General features: G+C 50.9%; 1 protein-coding gene across 1 annotated transcript in view; it reads left to right on the forward strand.

Moving 5' to 3' along the window:
- Window positions 1–8,616, forward strand: part of GPR157 (G protein-coupled receptor 157) — an 82,460-nt gene extending 73,844 nt beyond the window's left edge. Inside the window, exons 3-4 of the mRNA XM_018060392.1 lie at window positions 7,711–7,905; window positions 8,317–8,616. Coding sequence (XP_017915881.1) covers window positions 7,711–7,905; window positions 8,317–8,532 — 411 coding nt within the window. The 3' untranslated portion in view covers window positions 8,533–8,616. The remainder of the gene's footprint in view (window positions 1–7,710; window positions 7,906–8,316) is intronic.

An 18,600-nucleotide genomic window follows, 5' to 3' on the forward strand; every position in this document is an offset into this window, starting at 1 on the left:
GTAAAACGGGCCACTGAGAGACTCCTGTGCGCCTCACATAGGCCTCACCTGGCGCTGGCCCTGGAATGTCTTTCTTCCTCCAGCCCCACCTGTTTTCTTGTCTCTTGGCCCTGGAAGTCACTGGTGCCTACAGTCTCATTATCTCTGCCAAAATCTGCCTCCTCACTGCTGTTTACATCTACGTGGTCATTCCTGAGACCCAGGGCCGAATATTTGTGGAGATAAACAGAATTTTTGCCAAGAGAAACAGAGTGGAGGTCCCAGAGGAGGAAGAAGAAATCGCAGATGCTGAGCCTCATGTACCACCTCTGTCGGCCACGGAGACTTCCTTTTGTGGCTGTGCACATCCCCAGGTGCTAAATTCAAGACTTCCTTCTTTGAGGAAGGGACTCCCTGCCCCAGGCCTCAAGACAGGGGAACCACTGAGGAATTTCTGAGCCCCTAGTGGTGGCTAGAAGATTTTGGAAAGTTTGGTCCCTGATTTAGTTGAGAAGCACTTAGCTTCCAATGCTCACCTGGGGAGGAGTGACCTGGAAGGACAGGCAGGTATGTAAGTACTAATCAGCAAGAACAGACTCACTGATTCTACATCAGCATCAAATCTCAATGATGGAGGCCCGGGTTCAAGCCCTGGACAGGGGACTAGATCCCACATACCACAGCTAAGAGTTCGCATGCCTCACCTAAAGACCCCGAACGTTGAAACTAAGATTGAGTGCAGCCAAATAAATAAATATTAACAAATAAACTTTTTTTTAAAGTGATAGATGGATGAATTTTTTTTTTTTCTTTTTGGCTGGGCTGGGTCTTCATCACTTTGTGTGGTTTTTTTGTTGTGGTGGTGGTGATGGTGAGTGGGGGCTGCTCCTTGTTACTGTGAGTGGTGGCCTCTCCTGTTTCAGAGCACAGGCTCTAGAGCTCGGGCTCCGTAGTTGTCGTGCATGGTTTTAGTCATTCCTGCAACATGTGGAATCCTGCTGGACCAGGGATTGAACTCATGTCCTCACTGCCAGGCAGATTCCCATCCACTGAGCCAACAAGGGAAGTCCTGGATGCACTTTTTTAAGTTTTGAAGTTTTCAACTTCAGTGTTTGATATGGATATCTATAATCCTGATTAAAATTTTAAAAATTTAGAGAATTCAGTCAGAATTTAGGGAATTCCTCCAAATTCAGTCAGTGGGAGAATCGAGGAACCAGGTGGGATTGACTGGTTTAATCTCCGTGCTGTCCAAGGGACACTCAACAGTCTTCTCCAATACCACATCCCCAAACCATCCACCCCCACCCCTCGGTCTGTGGAAAAATTGTCTTCCGTGAAACCAGTGCCTGGTGTCAAAAAGGTTGGAGACTGCTGCTTTAAAAGCCTTTCACCTCCTTTCAGTAATGTCCTTGCAGTGAACATTTAATTGGGAAAAGTTGTCTTGGCCACTGGGCTCATACTTCATTCATTCAGCAGGTCCTAGTTTTGTCCCGCCACATGCCAGGCACTGATGTGGATGCTGAGATGGAGCAGTGAGCCCACATGGCCATCGCCTTCTGGAACTCATAGTGGACACATGTTGTCCTTTACTAGGATGGCGTGAGGTTGTTTTTTTTAAATTGGAGGATAATTGCTTTACAATGTTGTGTTGGTTTCTGCCATACACCAGTGTTCATTGCAGCACTATTTACAATGGCTTGAGTTTTAAAACGGGAAACTTTTATAAAGACAAAATAGTTTGACAATAATATATATTAACTTAATAGATCGATAATTCTTCACAGGACAAGCATTTGGCTTCCCTGGTGGTCCAGTGGTTAAGAATCCTCCTGCCAATGCAGGAGACACGGTTTGATCCCTGGTTCAGGAAGATCCCACATGCCACGGAGCAACTAAGCCCGTGCGCCACCACTACTGAGTCTGTGCTCTGGAGTCTGCACTCTGGAGCCCTTCTCCACCACAAGAGAAGCCACTGCAATGAGAAGCCTGGGCACCACAACTAGAGAGTAGCCCCTGCTAATCACAACTGAGAAATCCCTCTCCCAGCAACCAAGACCCAGTGCAGCCACAAATAAAGTTGAAAAAAAAATAGCACACTCCATTGTAAGTGGAACATAATCCCATAATCCTTTGATTTGGGTGGTTTTGGCCCCTCCTGTGCCTCTGTGCCTTCAAGGGGGACGTGTCACTTCCGCCTCTGGACAGCCAGAGCTGCAGGGCTCTGGGGCCCTCCTGCAGAGGTCAGTGGAGGATGGACACCAAGCCTTCCCCAGGCCCAGGGAGCTGACTTTCTCCTTTACATCACCATCCCCGCCCTGCCTCCTCCCCCATCCTGCAGCCTTTGAAGACCTTGATAGAAACACTGCTCTTCTAGCCTCCTTTTGGTAGCAGACCAAGTGCAACTGGGATCACATCATTGTTCTATGACTTTCAGAAAGAGCCCGCATCCCTTACACAGAGCCCTTGAGGTAGAACCGCTTCCCCGCTTTCCGCACCAAGTGTTTTCCTAATGACACTGTCCTGGTCACTTACTGCTTGTTCTCGGGGCAGCTGACCTGGGACATAGGCCCGTGTATCCTCCTGGGGTCACAGGCCTCACACCTCCCTGGCGCCTGCACCACAGGCCTGGATCCTCTAGGACCTAGGGATGAGCCGGCCTGACATAAACATGGACACACCCTGTCCCGTGTGCGCACCTCACGCTGATCAATTTATTCTGGTATGACTGACTTCAATGCTCTGCTCCAGGCACCGTGATCATCCCCACTTTGTGCAGAAAAACACTGATGTGTTGCAGCCGCCCGAGGAAGGCCCGAGACTTGGACCCAGCCTGTCGCATCTCTGTCCAAGCTTCTAACCACCCTGCGGACCTCCACATTAGCTTGTTTGTGTCCTTCTCACTGACTTGAAAGGTTTTGGGGGGAGACTGGTGTGGGGACTACCGGGGAGGGGCCTTGGGGCTCGGCCCTAATCTGGGCTGTGTTGCCACTGTGCTAAACTTGAGAAAAGTCCATCCAGCACTGCCTGCCCCGGCCCCATGCTTTAGAGGGTCCCCTTCGGCTTCTCTGGTGGCTTAGATGGTAAAGAATCTGCTTGCAATGCAGGAGACTTGGGTTCAATCCCCAGGTTGGGAAGATCCCCTGGAGAAGGGAATGGCTACCCACTCCACTATTCTTACCTGGAGAATTCCATGGACAGAGTAGCATGGGGTCGCAAAGAGTCAGACAGGACTGAGGGACTAACACACTTGGATCCTTGCCAGGGCCCAAGAAGAGTGTCTTCCTAGAGCCCACCCCCTCTTCTAGTTCCTGCTGCAGCTGCACAGGACCCTGACAGCCACCAGTGTATGTATGCACTCCCGGACCCAGGCTGGTCATGGGGCCCTGTCTGCTAGTGGGGTGTCTGGGTGATATTTGGCCACGTGGGCCGATGTTTGCAGGTTGGTGCCCAGGCCTCCTGATGCAGGAAGGAGCTGGCTGTTCCGGTGCTATGGTGTGTGATTTTAGTCACTCAGTCGTGTCTGACTCTTTGCGACCCCATGGACTGTAGACTACCAGGCTCCTCCATCCACCGGATTTTCCAGGCAAGAGTACTGGAGTGGGTTGCCTTTTCCTTCTCCAGAGGATCTTCCCAAGCCAGGGATTGAACCCGGGTCTCCCACATTGTAGGCAGATGCTTTACCGTCTGAGCCACCAGGGAAGTGAGAGTGCTATAGCGTCCTAGTCTCCGAGAAGCCTGGCAATTCTGAGTTAGAACCCAGCCTCCGAGTGCTTGGGAGGATGTGTGTGTCCAGGTGGGAGGCCAGGACAGCTCCTATGTCCCTTTTCCTGGGCTTGGGCAGAGCAGAGCTGGGTTGGGGGCTTTGAGGACTGCAGCCCCCCTGTTCTCCAGGGACCCTGTCTGCTGCGGGCTTGGGAGAGTACTGGCCTTGTGTGCACAGAATCCTGGTCGCTTCACCCTTGTTGGCTTTGCTGGGAGCTGGGTCTGACCTCACCGCGGCCTGTTTGCTCCTTACTCCTCAGCTGGGGGGTTCCGCTGGCCATCACCGTGGCAGCTGTGGCTCTGAAGAAGATCGGCTACTACGCCTCGGACGTGTCGGTGGGCTGGTGCTGGATCAACCTGGAGGCGGAGGACCGGGTGCTGTGGATGCTGCTGACCGGGAAGCTGTGGGAGCTGCTGGCCTACGTCACTCTGCCCGTGCTCTACCTCCTCATCCGGAAGCACATCCACCGGGCGGTAGGTGCCCCCGGGGGGCCTGCCCAGAGCTCTGTGTGGCCAGTGTGTCCCCGGGACGGAGTCGGCCGTCTCAGGAGAAGGACGAGTGACCGGCGAGAGTGAGGGAGGGCTTGTTCTGCATCACTCACCGTGACGCATGCCGAATTTCATAAGCACTGTTCTTGTCTGGTTTGATAATTACGCAGCCCCATCCGGGCGGGTCCTTTTATTCCTTCGTTGATGGATGAGGAAACAAGGCTCACCAAGGTTAAGGGGCTCCCCAGACTCCCAGTGAGTGTCTGGAATTAAGGAGGCTTAAAAGAGCTCAGCCTGCGGTCTGGGCCATGGCTCTCTACTGCCCCCTCCTGGATAGACCCATGCAGTTGTTTAACCTTGAAAGGATCCTGGATGAAAGATGCTTGCGTGCACTAGCCAAGTAAGAACTGACCTGGCAGGATCACAGACTTCCCTAATCAGTGATACAAGCAATTCACTTCTTATTCTTGGTGATTAAAATATCCTAAGTGGTAGGTTTTTCGGGCTCTCGGGAATTCAATAGACTGGGCTGATCTGCAGTCTACTAGACTTCTGGCCAGAAATTCTCAGAAAGAATGCTTTCCCTCCGATAATCTGACCAAATTGTTCCTTGTGCTGGACTACCAGTTCGTTTCTGCAGATGTAAAGTACAGGCTTTCTCCTAGCCACGTGCAAGTCGTTGTTGTGACTGTTTAGTCACTAAGTTGTGTCTGACTCTTTTGCAACTGTAGCCCGCCAGGCTCTTCTGTCCATGGGATTTCCCAGGTAAGAATCCTGGAGTGGGTTGCCATTCCTTTCTCCGGGGGATCTTCCCAACCCAGGGATCAAAACCACCTCTGCATTGGCAGATGGATTCTTTATTGCTGACCCACCAGGGAAGCCAGCCATGTGCAAACTGCTATCCCAGAAATGTTCTGATTAGCCCATCCATTGATCTGCTCAAGCATTCATTCAGTGCATTTTTATTGAGCATCTTCTATGCATGAAAGTTCTGTGTGGCAATGGGAGTTTCTAATGAGAATTCAAGCATGGTTCCTGCACTCCTAGGAGGAGGCAGAGGTGCAGTTCCGATGGAAGATAAAATATGGCACTGGCTGGAGTGGTAACAGGGTGAAACCTCTGCGGACAGGATTCCAGCTCATCCTGCTGATGTGGTGCCTGTCCTTCTGTTTTGCTCTGCGTTTTCAAGGCTGAAATTGTAGGAGAGAGTGTCCCGTCTTTCGAGTGTGCTGCAGGCTCAGCGGCCATTTCCAAGTGTGTAAAGTGCTCCTCGCAGCTGTCTGAGACCTGATCCCCACCCTGTACTCCTGTCTGTCTCCTGAAACACACACTTTGGGTTTTCCTTTTACTTGGAAATCTACCTGATTCTCACTCCTCCCTGCCGCCCTCTTGTGGCTTAACTTGGAGTCACTGACAGAGATGCTGGCAGGTGTACCAATGGGTCTGAGATCCTCTGTCTTTGAAGGGCTTTTTAGTCGGTCTTCTGTCTGGGCTGGGGGTGCCCTTCTCACCTCCTCTTTCCTCCTGCCATAGGAGGATTCCAGGGCTCCCAGATGGAAGTTCCCAGGAGCCCCACCAGGCTCTGCCCAGGACTCCCCCTGTCCCCCACCCCCACCCCCCGTCCCCCAGCTGCAGGTCTTGCCTATGTCTTTTTTAAATTTTTTTTTTTTTTTGGCTGTTTGGCCACTTGATGCAAAGAGCTGTCTCATTTGAAAAGACCCTGATGTTGGGAAAGATTGAAGGCAGGAGGAGAAGGGGACAACAGAGGATGAGATGGTTAGATGGCATTACCGACTCAATGGACATGAGTTTGGGTAAACTCTGGGAGTTGGTGATGGACAGGGAGGCCTGGCATGCTGCGATTCATGGGGTCACAAAGAGTTGGACCTGACTGAGCGACTGAACTGAACTGAACTGATGGGGTATGTATGCAGGACGGAGCTTGTGCAGAGACCCAGGGGTGGGGTGTGCCTGGCATGTTAGGAGGATTAGGAGGTCTGTGTGGCTGGAGCAGAATAAACATGAGGAATGTGGCAGGAATGAAATCAGAGAGAGCTAGAGTTGGGGACTTTTTAAGGAACGGACGAAACGAGGAGTCGCCAAGAGCTTGGAGTGGAAGACTGGCTTGATCTGACTTAGGTTTGTTGTTGTTGTTTTAATTTGTACAATGTTGTGTTGGTTTCTGCCATACAACAATGTGAGTTGGACATAATTGTCCAACTGCCTCCGTAACTGCCCTCCCGTCCCCCGCCCCCTCCCCGCCGATCCCTCTAGGTCATCTCACAGCACCACACTGGGCTCCCTGAGTTATACAGCAGCTGCTCACCTGCCATCCATCTTATGGGGGCTTCCCCTGGAGGCTCAGATGGTAAAGAATGTGCCTGCCATGCACGAGACCTGGACCCCTGGGTCAGGAAGATCCCCTGGAGAAGGGAATGGCTACCCACTCCAGTATTTTTGCCTTGGGAAATCCCAAGGACAGAGGAGCCAGGTGGGCTACAGTCCATGGGGTCACAAAGAGTCAGATATGACTGAGTGACTAGCGCTTTTCTCTGTCTTATGTGTGATAGTGTATATATGTTGATGCTACTTTCTCCGTTTGTCCCACTTTCTCCTTCCCTCACTGTGTCCACAAGCCTGTTCTCTGTATCTTCGTCTCCACTGCTGCCCTGCAAATAGGCTCATCAGTACCATTTTTCTAGTTTCCATATATATGTGTTAATATATGACATTTGTTTTTCTCTTTCTGACTTACTTCAGTCGTGTAACAGGCTCTAGGTTCATCCACCTCACTAGAACTGACTCAGATGTTTTTTTGTGGCTGAGTACTATTCCACTGTGTATATGTACCCCGTCTTCTTTATCCATTCATCTTTCAGTGGGCAGCTAGGTTGCTTCCGTGTCCTGGTGTTGTAAATAGTGCTGTAACGAACATTGGTTTTCAAGGAACCATACTGCGTTTGTGTTGAGAGTGACACTGCAGTGGAGAGGGGGTTGGGGTGGTGATGGAGGGAGACCAGTAAAGAGGCAGTGGCAACCGTCCAGCGAAGTGGTGGTGGTGCTTGGACCTGGCTGGTGGCAGTGACCGTGGACAGAACTTCCAGGTCTGGGTCCGTTTTTGAAGGCAGAACCTGTGGGGCTTGCCTATGGGGCAGATGTGAGCTGTCGCACAGAGACAGGAACCAAAGACCACTCCCAAGCTTATGGCCCGGGCAGCTGGAAGGACAGGGCTGAGGTGGGGAAGCAGGCAGTAGGCTTGGGGGTGAGGTCAGGCGTCTGTTTTGAACATGAGAAGCTTCTGACATGCTTTAGACATCCACATGAGGATGTGGAATGGCCAGTGGATGGATAAGACAGGCCAGAGATGGAACCTGGGCTGCCAGCATCAGGCACTGCACGCCTCACGCCCTCCCACTCCGGCCGGTCTGTCCCCAGGAGGTGCTCCTCTCACGTCTGCTCTCTGTCTTCCCCGCACAGCACGCGGAGCTCTCGGAGTACCGGCCCATCGTCTCCGAGGCGCACCAGCTCCAGCACCGCACCTCCGTGGCGGATAAGAAGCTGGTGCTCATCCCGCTCATCTTCATCTGCCTGCGGGTCTGGAGCACCGTGCGCTTCGTCCTGACCCTCTGTGGCTCCCCGGCGGTGCGGATGCCTGTGCTGGTGGCTTTGCACGTAGGTCTGCCCTCCCCTGCCTGGCCGGCCCCAGCGCTCCAGCCAGGGTGGTTGGGCCCTGCTCCCCTGCGTCCTTCTCCGTGCCCTGCCCAACAGGGAGGCTTGACGACAGAAGGTGGAAGGTCAGCGTGGCTCCAGGGCCGCCTGTGGGTGTTGAGTTGCTGTCCCATGGCCTAGGAGTAACCCCAGGAAAGCGGACTGACCTTTAGCCTTTCCCAACCCATAAGACTCGAGGCACGCCTTCAAGTTCAGGCCTGCCCGGTGCTCTGTCAGAGGTCCTGGTGGCCAGGGTCCCCACGGACCACCCCCCAGGGGTGGAGGACAAGGTCCTGGGTCCCCTGCTCCTCCCTGCGTGTGTTGCTCAGGCCCGCGCAGCCCTGGCACTCACGCTGCTTCCTTTCTCCCCGCCAGGGCATCGGGAACACCTTCCAGGGAGGCGCCAACTGCGTCATGTTCGTCTTCTGCACGCGCGCCGTCAGGACCCGGCTCCTTTCCCTCTGCTGCGGCTGCTCCCTTCAGCCTCCCATGGCCGAGAGCCCGGCCGGCCCTCCCAAGGCCCCCGCGCCCTCCAAGACGGGCGAGTCTCAGAGGCCCGGGCGGACCCCAGACAAACTTCCCAGCAGCTGAGCTGCTCCCCTCCGGCTCCAGGCGTGGTGCGGCCGACCTGGGGCAGGCGGCTCCGAGTCCCCAGCGGGGACGTCAGGTGCCCTGTCAGCCCTCCCTGCCTTTGGCAGCTCCTGACCCCCCGTGGGGGAGCAGTGCAAACTCAGCTCGTCTACCTCCTCGACCCTCGGGCACAGCCCCCTCATACCGCGTCCTTCTGCACTGGGGGATTGTGTCAGCACGAGGGCTGCACTGAGATTCAGGGAAACCAGTGGTTCGTGAGCACTGCCAGGTCACCTTGGGGTCCAGGAGTCTGGGGCCCCTGACCACATGGCACTGTTTACAGTCGGAAGGGCCCACACGGGTGGGAAAGTCACCAAGAGATACATGTACAACCGTGCACCCATCCTCAATAAACTGCCGGGGTGCCAAAGATGGGGCCCCCACCGAGACAATACACAGCAGATTCCTGGTTTGTCAGGGTGTCGGGATTCCCCTGAGAGCCTGGCTTTTCCTGGATGGCTTTGCTGGTCAACACAAGGTTCAGTTACCTTGAACCAGGGGACTCCCTAGTGACCAGCATGGGCACAGCTGCCCACAGCTGCTCAGGATGGCCGGTGGTCTTCAGGGCCTCCTGAACTGTGTCCGTGGGCTCCCTGCTCTTGATGGAGATGGTGTGGCCAGGATCCAGACTCCTGCCTCTAAGAGACACTTAACGCTGGGGAAGGATTGGGCTTCCCTGGTGGCTCAGATGGTAAGGAATCTCTCTGCAATGCAGGAGACCCAGGGATGGAGCCCTGGAGAATGGAATGGCTACCCACTCCAGTAATTCTTGCCTGGAGATTGCTGATTTATTCACTTCCTAAGTAAATTTTTTATAGGAAAAGCAACCAAAGAGTTAGGGAATCACCCAAATACTGATTCCCCCCTGAAGGGGAAAGTTCGGGGAATTGATTGGGGGGCATGACACACGCATCCTGGGGTGATTTGAAAGAAAAAGGATTTAAGTAAGCATCCGTATTTCTATTGTCTCTGACTCTTCCACCAACCCTTTCCTCTATAGGTCAGAAAACGGTTTCTCTGTTAAGTCACAGAAGCCACTGGCTAAGAAGGGAGGTGTACCTGTCCCTGGGATGGGGGGGTGGGGCTTGAGGAGGAGGAGTCGAACTTAAGTCAACAGGTGCTGCCCCTCCCATAGGTCCCACAAGCACTCTGTAACTGCAGTGATGTTCTGAACCCGTAAAATGGTTCTGGATTAAAATCAAAGCCACAGCCTACTGTTGATCCCTCTTTTACTCTCAAAAGCAAAATCTGTAACAGGAAGAGACTGAAAGGAAGAGTCCTGTACAGAACTAGGTCGAAAACGCTCTTGTTGGGTTTCCTTTTGAAAACAGATTTTATGAAAATCAGCAAGGGGTGAACATCCCTTTAGGATTCAGAGAAAGTTCTGGGCTGCTTGGCAGGAGGGCAGTCTGCTTTATAGAAATGGCCTATGTCCGGGGAGTCGGGGTTCCCCTAAGAATGTTACAGCACATCTTGGGCGCCCAGATGGTAATCAGCCTCACATTAGCTTCCAGAATAGAGCAGAAATTCAGGAAGTTGCTGCTGCAAAGGTGAAAATCTGTCACAGCTGAGTTAGAGTATGAGCTCCCAGGGAGAATGATGCTAGACTACATCTTGTTCTCAAGGGGGCCCCAGAGGCCTTGGATCAGATGGTGCAACACCGCTGCCTGACCTGGGTTTCCCAGACCAGACGCAGCCGGGAAACACCTGCAGAGGGAGTCAGGGCACAGAGAAGAGCACCTCTGCTGTGCTGTCTGCTCTTCTGAAAACCACCCCAAAGATGCGCCTATTTCCATTCCCTCCCTCTGCTCCCCACCCCATCTCTGTGAAAGTGTTCCTGTGAGGGGAACAGGCGTGGGCAGGGGAGGCACTCGTCCCTGTGCTGGCAAACAGCAGCATCTCCTCTTTCTCACTCAGGTCAGTCTAGCTGGGTGGGTGGAGTTCAGAGCAGTAGAATGAGTGGAATAAAGCCCCTTTCCGAACTCTAGAAGGGGTTCCTGCCTCCTATCAGAGCAAGACAGAAGTGCGTTCCTCCTGTGGGTTCTCTCTGTGTGTCAGTGTACTTAAAGATTATACACCCGCATTCCCTGGGCACCGCTGTATGACCTCAGTCTGCACAGGGGCTATGGGCTCAGCCCCGAGCCCCTCTCTTTTCAGGCACCTTTTGAACCTTGGTCTTTTTCTCAGGTTTACTAAGCACTTTCTGCCTCTCTGTACTTCCGAGCTTCTGAATCGTGTCTGTTTTTGTTCTGTGTGTGTGCATGTGTTTGTGTGTTAATAAAGATTATGACTTTAGTCTTGGTTGAGGGTGCAGACAGAGCTCTGCATGCGTCCATGGCAAGAGAAAGAGCATTTTTGCAGACTTCCTGTAGTGGCATAATGACACTGAAAGAGGCTGTCTGGCATGTGCAAAGTTGTCATGGAAACCCTGACTGGGTCCAGGCCAAAGCGGCTATTTTAAATAAAACAGTTTTCTTTTGTGTGTTTGGTAAACTGATTGCCGTTGATGTGGGTGGAGCTGGGCAGGGTGGCTCGGACTGATCTGTGCTGGGAGGGCATGTTCAGCACCTTCCACATTGTTGGGCCCTGGAAACAACGTCTGGGTCCCATCTGTGGGCAAAAGCAGTCAAGTGGGAGGCCACTCGGTTGGCATAGTCAGCTGCTCCTGAGTTTGCCTGATAGAGAGAGACAGCGATGTCAGTGGTGGTTGGGGGACAGGGGTAGTGGTGTTTAGAATACAGATTCCCAGGCCCCATCCCATCTGAGGATCAACAGATCCAAGTTTCAAGGGCTCACGGCTTGAGGCTAAACTCTCCTGAGCCACTGCAGACACTGAGCCACCAACCCTGTCTCCCTGCATGATTTTATCATGACACTCAGTGACCCTCTGCAGTGGCTGCTAAGGTTCCCTGGTGGCTGGGGACTGCTGGAGCACGAGGGCTCTCAGCCTTCCAAAACCACCCATCAGAGCCCACTGTCTCACTCTCTGCAGACCTTCACAGCCCATGCAGCCCTGCCTTCAGTGTTTTTTTTTTTTAATTAACTGCTATATCCTGGGGAACTTTGCTTCCCAAGGTGCTGCTTGTTTATTTGTTTGATTTCCTGGATTTTGTCAGGCTAAAAATACATTAACTATCAAGAGGATGAAAGGACAAGCCACAGACTGAAAGAAAATGTATGCAAAAGACATGATGGATGTTAGCTTACTGTCATCATTTCCCAATATTGATGGATCACGATCACACTATACACTTTGATACAACTTAGGGATGTGTGTCAGCTATTTCTCAGTGAACCTGGGAGGAGGGGGAGACACATCTATATCTTACCAACATATACACTGGGCTGTCTAACACTCAGGAAGAAGAAAACACCCTGATTAAGAAATGGGCCAAAGACCTTGACAGATGCCGGCCACATATTAATAAGATGCATGGGTGGCAAATCTGCACTTGGAAAGATGCCCCACATCCCGTGTCAACAGGGAACACAAATTAGAACAAGGAGACTCTACTACACACCCAGGAGAACGGCCCAGATCCAGAACATCGATACCCCCAGACGCTGGCAAGTGTGTGGAGCCGCAGGAGCTCTCATTCTCCGCTCGTGGGAATGCAACATGGTGCAGCCACACTGGAAGAGAGTTGTGTGGTTTCTTATGAAACTAAACATGCTGTGACCATACAGTCCAGCCACTGTGCACCTTGCTAAACTGTAGCCTGGCGGACTACAGCCTATAAGGGTTGCAAACAAGGGGAAAACTTATGTCCTCACAAAAGCCTACATATGAATGTTTGTAGCAGCTTTATCCATAACTGCCCAAAACTTGGAAGCAATCAAGATACACTTCAGTAGGTGAATGGATAAATAACCTGTGGTGCACCCAGACTGGGGCTTTCCTGGTGGCTCAGTGGTAAAGAATCTGACTGCCAACGCAGGAGACGAGGGTTCGATTCCTAGGTCAGGAAGATTCCCTTTAGCAGGAAATGGCAACCCACTCCAGTGTTCTTGCCTGGGAAATCTCATGGACAGAGGAACCTGGCAGGCTACAGTCCATGGGGGTCACAAAAGTGTCAGACACGACTTAGCAACTAAACGACAATGCAGACAGTGGAACGTTACTCAGCACTAAATGGAAAAGAGCTATCAAGTCATAGAAAGACATAGGAAACTTAAATGCATTGCTAAGTGAAAGAAGCCAGTCTGCAAAGGCTATATCCTGTATGATTCCAACATAAGACATCCTGGCAAGGGCAAGAACTACGGATACAGTAAAGATTAGTGGTTGCCAGGGGCTGAGGAAGACAGGTGGAACACAGGGAGTTTTTAGGGCAGTGAAACCACTCTGTATGACCCTGGTTTGGGAAGATCCCCTGGAGGAGGAGGGCACGGTGACCGATTCCAGCAGTCTTGCCTGGAGCATCCCATGGACAAAGGAGCCTGGCGGACTACAGCCTATAAGGGTTGCAAAGAGTCAGACACGACTGAAGCGACTTGCCACAACATGGGCCCTATTTATCTAAACACGCAGGATGTCCAACACCAAGAGTGAGCCCTGATGTAAACTGTGCACTCTGGGTGATACTGACATGTTAGTGCATCTTCATCCCAAGTAACAAGTGAGCCATTGGTGGGAGGTGTTGATGATGGAGAGGGTTGTGCAAGAGTCGGAGCAAGGGTCATATTGAAAATCTGTATCTTCCCTTCGATTTTGCTAGAAACCTAAAACTACTCTAAAAATATAAAGTCTTAATATAATTAAGTAATTGAAAAATACATAGACTAGCCCCTAGAAATGGCTTGCATCTTTTTAATATTAATTTTGTTATTAAGATGCAACATGGAGGGAAGGATAGATTGGGAGTTTGGGAAGGTAACAAGGACCTACGGTAGAGCACAGGGACTCTGGTGAATATTCTGTAATAACCTAAATGGGAAAGAATTTGAAAAAGAATAGATCCATGTATATGTATAACTGAGTCACTTTACTGTAGACTTGAAACTAACAACATTGTTAATCAGCTATGCTCCAATATAAAAAAAAATTATGCTCCAGTTAAAAAAATTTTTAATTAAAAAAAATAAAGTGATCAAAAAAGGATGGAACACACACAAACTTCAACAATACAAAATTAGCAGTGTCCTGCTTCTTCCAGGCAACCACTTGGAAGAGTTTTTTAGCTACTCTCTCTTGCCTTGGTCCCCACATCTTGAACCAGACACTCTGTGCTTACCTGCGAGAAAATGGAAAAAGCAACTGGTGCTGAGAAACCTTTCAGAGACCCTCTGCTCCTTATTGGGTGCTGTGTGCCTCTCTCTGTCCATCCCGCCTCCTCTTGGTGACCCTTCATCACCCTTCTCTGATCTTCCCACCAGCCCCCTCATCTGGCTCAGGGAGGCTCTGAGCACCACCCGAGGCACAGTCAGGCCAGGCCACCGGGCCCGAAGAACTCCAGCGGCTGGGAACAGTCCAGAGTCTCAGGCCTCCTCCAACCTGCACCTGCCGCCCCTTCAGGTCACCCTCCATCCTTCTCACCCCAGCGACAGCACACCCTTTCATGCTAGTGATGCGTGCAGTTTTTCCCAACCCCAACAAGCGATTCTCTGACCCCAGCTGTAGGCCCAGCTGGGTGTTCCACCGTTCAGTTCTACCTGGAGAGCATCACATGCACAGGTGAAGGGCTCAGTCCCAAAAGACTGCCTCCCCGCTTCAAACACCAGCTCAAAGTCCAGGTTGTCAGCTATGCTTCTGATCAACCATCTATAGATGGAGGTTCCAAGACCCCCTCTTTGGGTCTGATCGATTTGCTCGATTAACTCACAAAAGTCAGAGAAACATTTTACTTACTAGATCACTGCTTATTACCAAGGATACAATTCAAGAGCAGCCCAAGGGCAGGTGTGTACAGGGCCAGTTGTGGGGAAAGGACACAGGTCATTCTTGCCTCTAGTCCTACTGTCCCCAAACCTCTGTGTTCTCCTGTCCTTTTGTGTTTTTCATGGGGGCATCATGCATGATTGATTCAATCATTAACTACTGATGGTCAATTCAACCTCCGGCCCCTTCCTCCTCCAGGAGGTTGAGGAGGTGGGCCTGAAAGTTCCAACCACCTAATCAGGGGGCTGGTTCCCTTGGCAACCAGCCCCATTCTTTGTTTACACAGTGCTTTTTCAAAAGTCACCTTATTGACATAACAAAGACACCTTCAATGCTGAGGAAATTCCAAGTATCTTAGCATCTCCAGGAACAGATGAAGATGAAATACAGATTTCTGATTACAAATCATGATATCCTAATGCTATTCCCTCTCCCTGGAAAGCCCTCCTTTTCCCTTCTTACTTGACCCCCTACATCTGGCAAGTATTCTTGCCCTCAAGCAGCAGACACCCTGAAGAGCACCTTCCTCTGCTCCATAGCCTTCTAAGCAGACCTCTGAGATGCCATGGTGTCCATAGAGACCAGAAGTTCCATGGACCACTCTGTTGGGCCTGTTCCCCAAAAACCAGTGGGGTTCTGGGCACAGAGTGAGACCCTGGCATCAGCCCAGCGTGTACATTGGGCCTAAACCTTTCACATCTGAAAAGTTAGAAGTTTGGGGGGAAGAGATGAATGACCTTCTGAATGAAGCATGTGGTCCCCCCCTCAAAAAAAAAACAAAAGCAAAAAACTCTCAAACTGAGAATCACTTATTAGAACAGATTCCAGGTTCCATGAAGAAAAAGTTCTCCTGGTGTTATGGGGTCAGGACATTGATAGGATTTAATAGCTAGTGTTTACTGAGATCTTATTACAGTAGGGCCAAATGAGGTTGCCCTTCTCATCAGAGTCCCTAGTGACTGCAAAGCTCTGAAGGTAAGGAATTCTCAGAGTTCTGGGTGTAAACTGTCATGATGCTTTCTGTTAAAGAATGTTCAGCGTTTCTTGAAAGTTCCTGGAGGGAACTAGATGTTACTTGTGGAAATGAAAAAATGTTGCCCACTCTTCCAGTTCTACAAGTCATTAGCCCCTGACCAACAGCACACCCTGAAAGGAAATCAGGATGAAGCACCCTGTGTTCTGCGTACATGGGCCTCTAGACAGTTAAGATGCATATCTAGGGAAGAATTTTGATGACCCCAGATTTTCTGCACTTCCCATGTAGAACAAAGTACTAAAATCATTAACCAGAGATATCTGGTTCTTGGGATTGGCAGTCATCTTTTACCAAGATGTAGGCTTCCCTGGTGGCTCAGTGGTAAAAGAATTTTCCTGCCAGTATGGGAGATGTGGGTTCAGTCCCTGGGTTGGGACGATCCCCTGGAGAAGGAAATAGCCACCCACTCAAGTATTCTTGCCTGGGGAATCCCATCGACAGAGGAGCCTGGCAGCCTACAGTTCAAGGGGTTGCAAAAGAGTCAGTCATGATTTAGCAACTAAACAACAACAGCAAGGCTTGACTACATGTATTTCCCAGTCAAAAATTTTCATATACATTCTCCTCCAACTCCAAACTCTGGTAGTTTCTCAGGGCTAGCTGAGAGACTGTCTCCCTGGCTATAGTCCTCAGTATGATAACTGAGTAAAATTCAACTTACAGCTCTTATGTTGAGCTTTTTTTTTTTTTCCCCAGTTGACTCCTGCAACTTATATCTTTCTGGGCCAGTCTCCTGGGCATAGTAAAGCAATACTGATGAGGCCAGTCATGTCTTCACCCAGCCACATCTTGGCAGGCAAGCCTTGGTCCAAGGAAAGGGGTCAGGAGAGAGACAGGTGTGAACAATGAAGCACTGAAAGGAGAGAAACTGTGTCAAACAAGACTCTGCCATTCCTAATCCTGTGACTCTAGGCAAACAATCATGACCTCTCTGTGTCTCAGTTTCATCAAAAAAGGAGAGAATCACGAAATTAATGGAGACCCAGTGCTTAGTACAATGACTGAGCCCAAGGAATGCTCTGCAAGCCCCCTCCCTCCCATCACTGTGATCAGTTAGCTTGTCTGTGTTCCCTGAGTACCTAAGTGCCACAGAAGATCCTACTACTTCCTGCCACACCCCCACAGCTGGATCCTCCCCTCCTTCCAGTGCCCCAGGCCCAGCTCCAGATGCAACAATTTCACACTCACTCCTGCTGAGCAGTCCCTGTTTAACAAGTGTTTGGGGAATTTCTCATGACCATTATGACGAGATGAGAGCAGACTTTCCCTTCTTCTAATCCTTCTGCAGCTTTTCTTCTCCCTGGAACACAGCAAATCCCTGGATTTGCCTGGACCTGTTGCACCCGGGAGAGCTCCTTAAATACCAGCGGCCAGCCTTTGTCTTGTCCCTGTCTTCAGCCCCACCACCCCAGCAGGAAAAGCAGGCTGAAAGCATCGTGGAGAGTCGGAGGGCAGGTGCCATCCGAAGTGAACCAACCATCGCTGAGATGAGAGACATGAGTGACGAGGAGAGCACTGGGGATACCGTGTCAGCCCTGGGGGTAAGCCTGCCCTGGCCGGGCACAGAGCTGGGAGAACTCGGGGCTGGGTGTCTGGGGAGAGTCGCTTTCAGGCAAAGCACGGAGGGGTGCTTCTGACTTTCCTGAGAGCCAGGACCACCTTGGCTTCTGGTTAAAATGCAGGTTCTGATTTGAGCAGGTCTGGGAACTTCTCACAAGCTCCCAGGTGAGATGGCTGCTGCCAGTCCACAGACCTGGGAGACCTAGAGGAACTCTGGTTGCAGGGTCTTCAAGAGCGTGGTCAGATGCTTGCAGAGTTTGGCTTCCAGGGGGACTTAAGTGGGTAGGCAGCACCCACTGGGCTGCTGGCTTCCATAATATGCTCCTCAAGATCCTAGTTGTGTTGCTGGACAAAATCTTAGCTTTTTCTGCCCCTGAAGCCGAATGAAATATATGGAGACAGAGTCTGGAGGAAATAGAAAGGCTTTAATTCTCAGCCAGCGGAGAGGGGAACACAGTAGGTTCATGCCTCAAAAACTGTGCCCCGTGCTTGAGGAGTCTAGAGGTTTATATAAGATGAGGGCTTGCAGTCAGGTGTGATGAGGAACAAGGTATTAGGATCTTGACTGCTTTCTCTTGCATTGTTTCCAAGACAGTCGTGGGCTGGCGCCAGTAACCCAGTGACTGAGTCTGGCAGTTTGGTGGCTCGGCAGCCTTCCTTCTGATGTGTACCTACCAGGGGAAGCGTGTTTTAAGGGTAAAGATCAGATACAGGATGTATTCAGCATAAAATCAAAGGATAATAGGTGTGAAATGTAAGTGAGTTAGGAGCAGTTAAAGTAAAAAAACCTAGAAATGTTCAGGCCTCCTTACCATTGTCTTGACCTTCTTTGTTCTCAGGAATGGGAAAGGAAAAAACTCATTCGTCTTTTTCCCTTTTCGCTAAAACAGTTGGAAATGTAAAAACCTGTTATCTGGTCCTGGGACACATGTGGCACCAGATTCTGCAGGATGCCGTAAACTACCCAGTCACAGACCAACTGGAGGCGAGCGTGGCACTGATTTAGAGACTTTGCTGATGTCGACTAAAAACTACACTCACAACCTGAAAGTAGAGTTATTTTATTTGGTGAAAATGTTTAGGGTTCCGAGCCTGGGAGACAGCATGTCAGTAGCTCTGAGAAAACTGCTCCAAGGACGCAGGAGGGGAAGTCAGGCTACAAACAAGTTTGTAACAAAGGGAGCAGCCAATCTGAACATCGAAGATCAGATATTAAGTTAGGGAGTTTGGCGTTCTATGTACGGGAAGCTGCAAGCCTCTGGGCTCACTGAATTTGTTCCTTTCATATGCACCTCAGCTATCTGGGGCCAAATCCTATTTCCTTGGTCACCTTAAGGAGTGAGCATGTGGCAGATGGCTGCTTCTTGCATTCCCCCAGCTCCTCAGCAATCACCGTGGGGGGTGGCAGCATCCACGGAGCCCTCATTCACATTTGGAGGCCAGAAATCGCTGATGGCTGTGACATTTCTTGTTTAGTGATATGGCAGGATATGTCTTCACTTCACACTGTTGTCTGTGATGCTCCCACCAAGGTTGATTTCAAACAACTGTAGGA

The sequence above is a fragment of the Capra hircus genome, chromosome 16 (genome assembly GCF_001704415.2).
Source record: "Capra hircus breed San Clemente chromosome 16, ASM170441v1, whole genome shotgun sequence".
NCBI lineage: Eukaryota > Metazoa > Chordata > Mammalia > Artiodactyla > Bovidae > Capra > Capra hircus.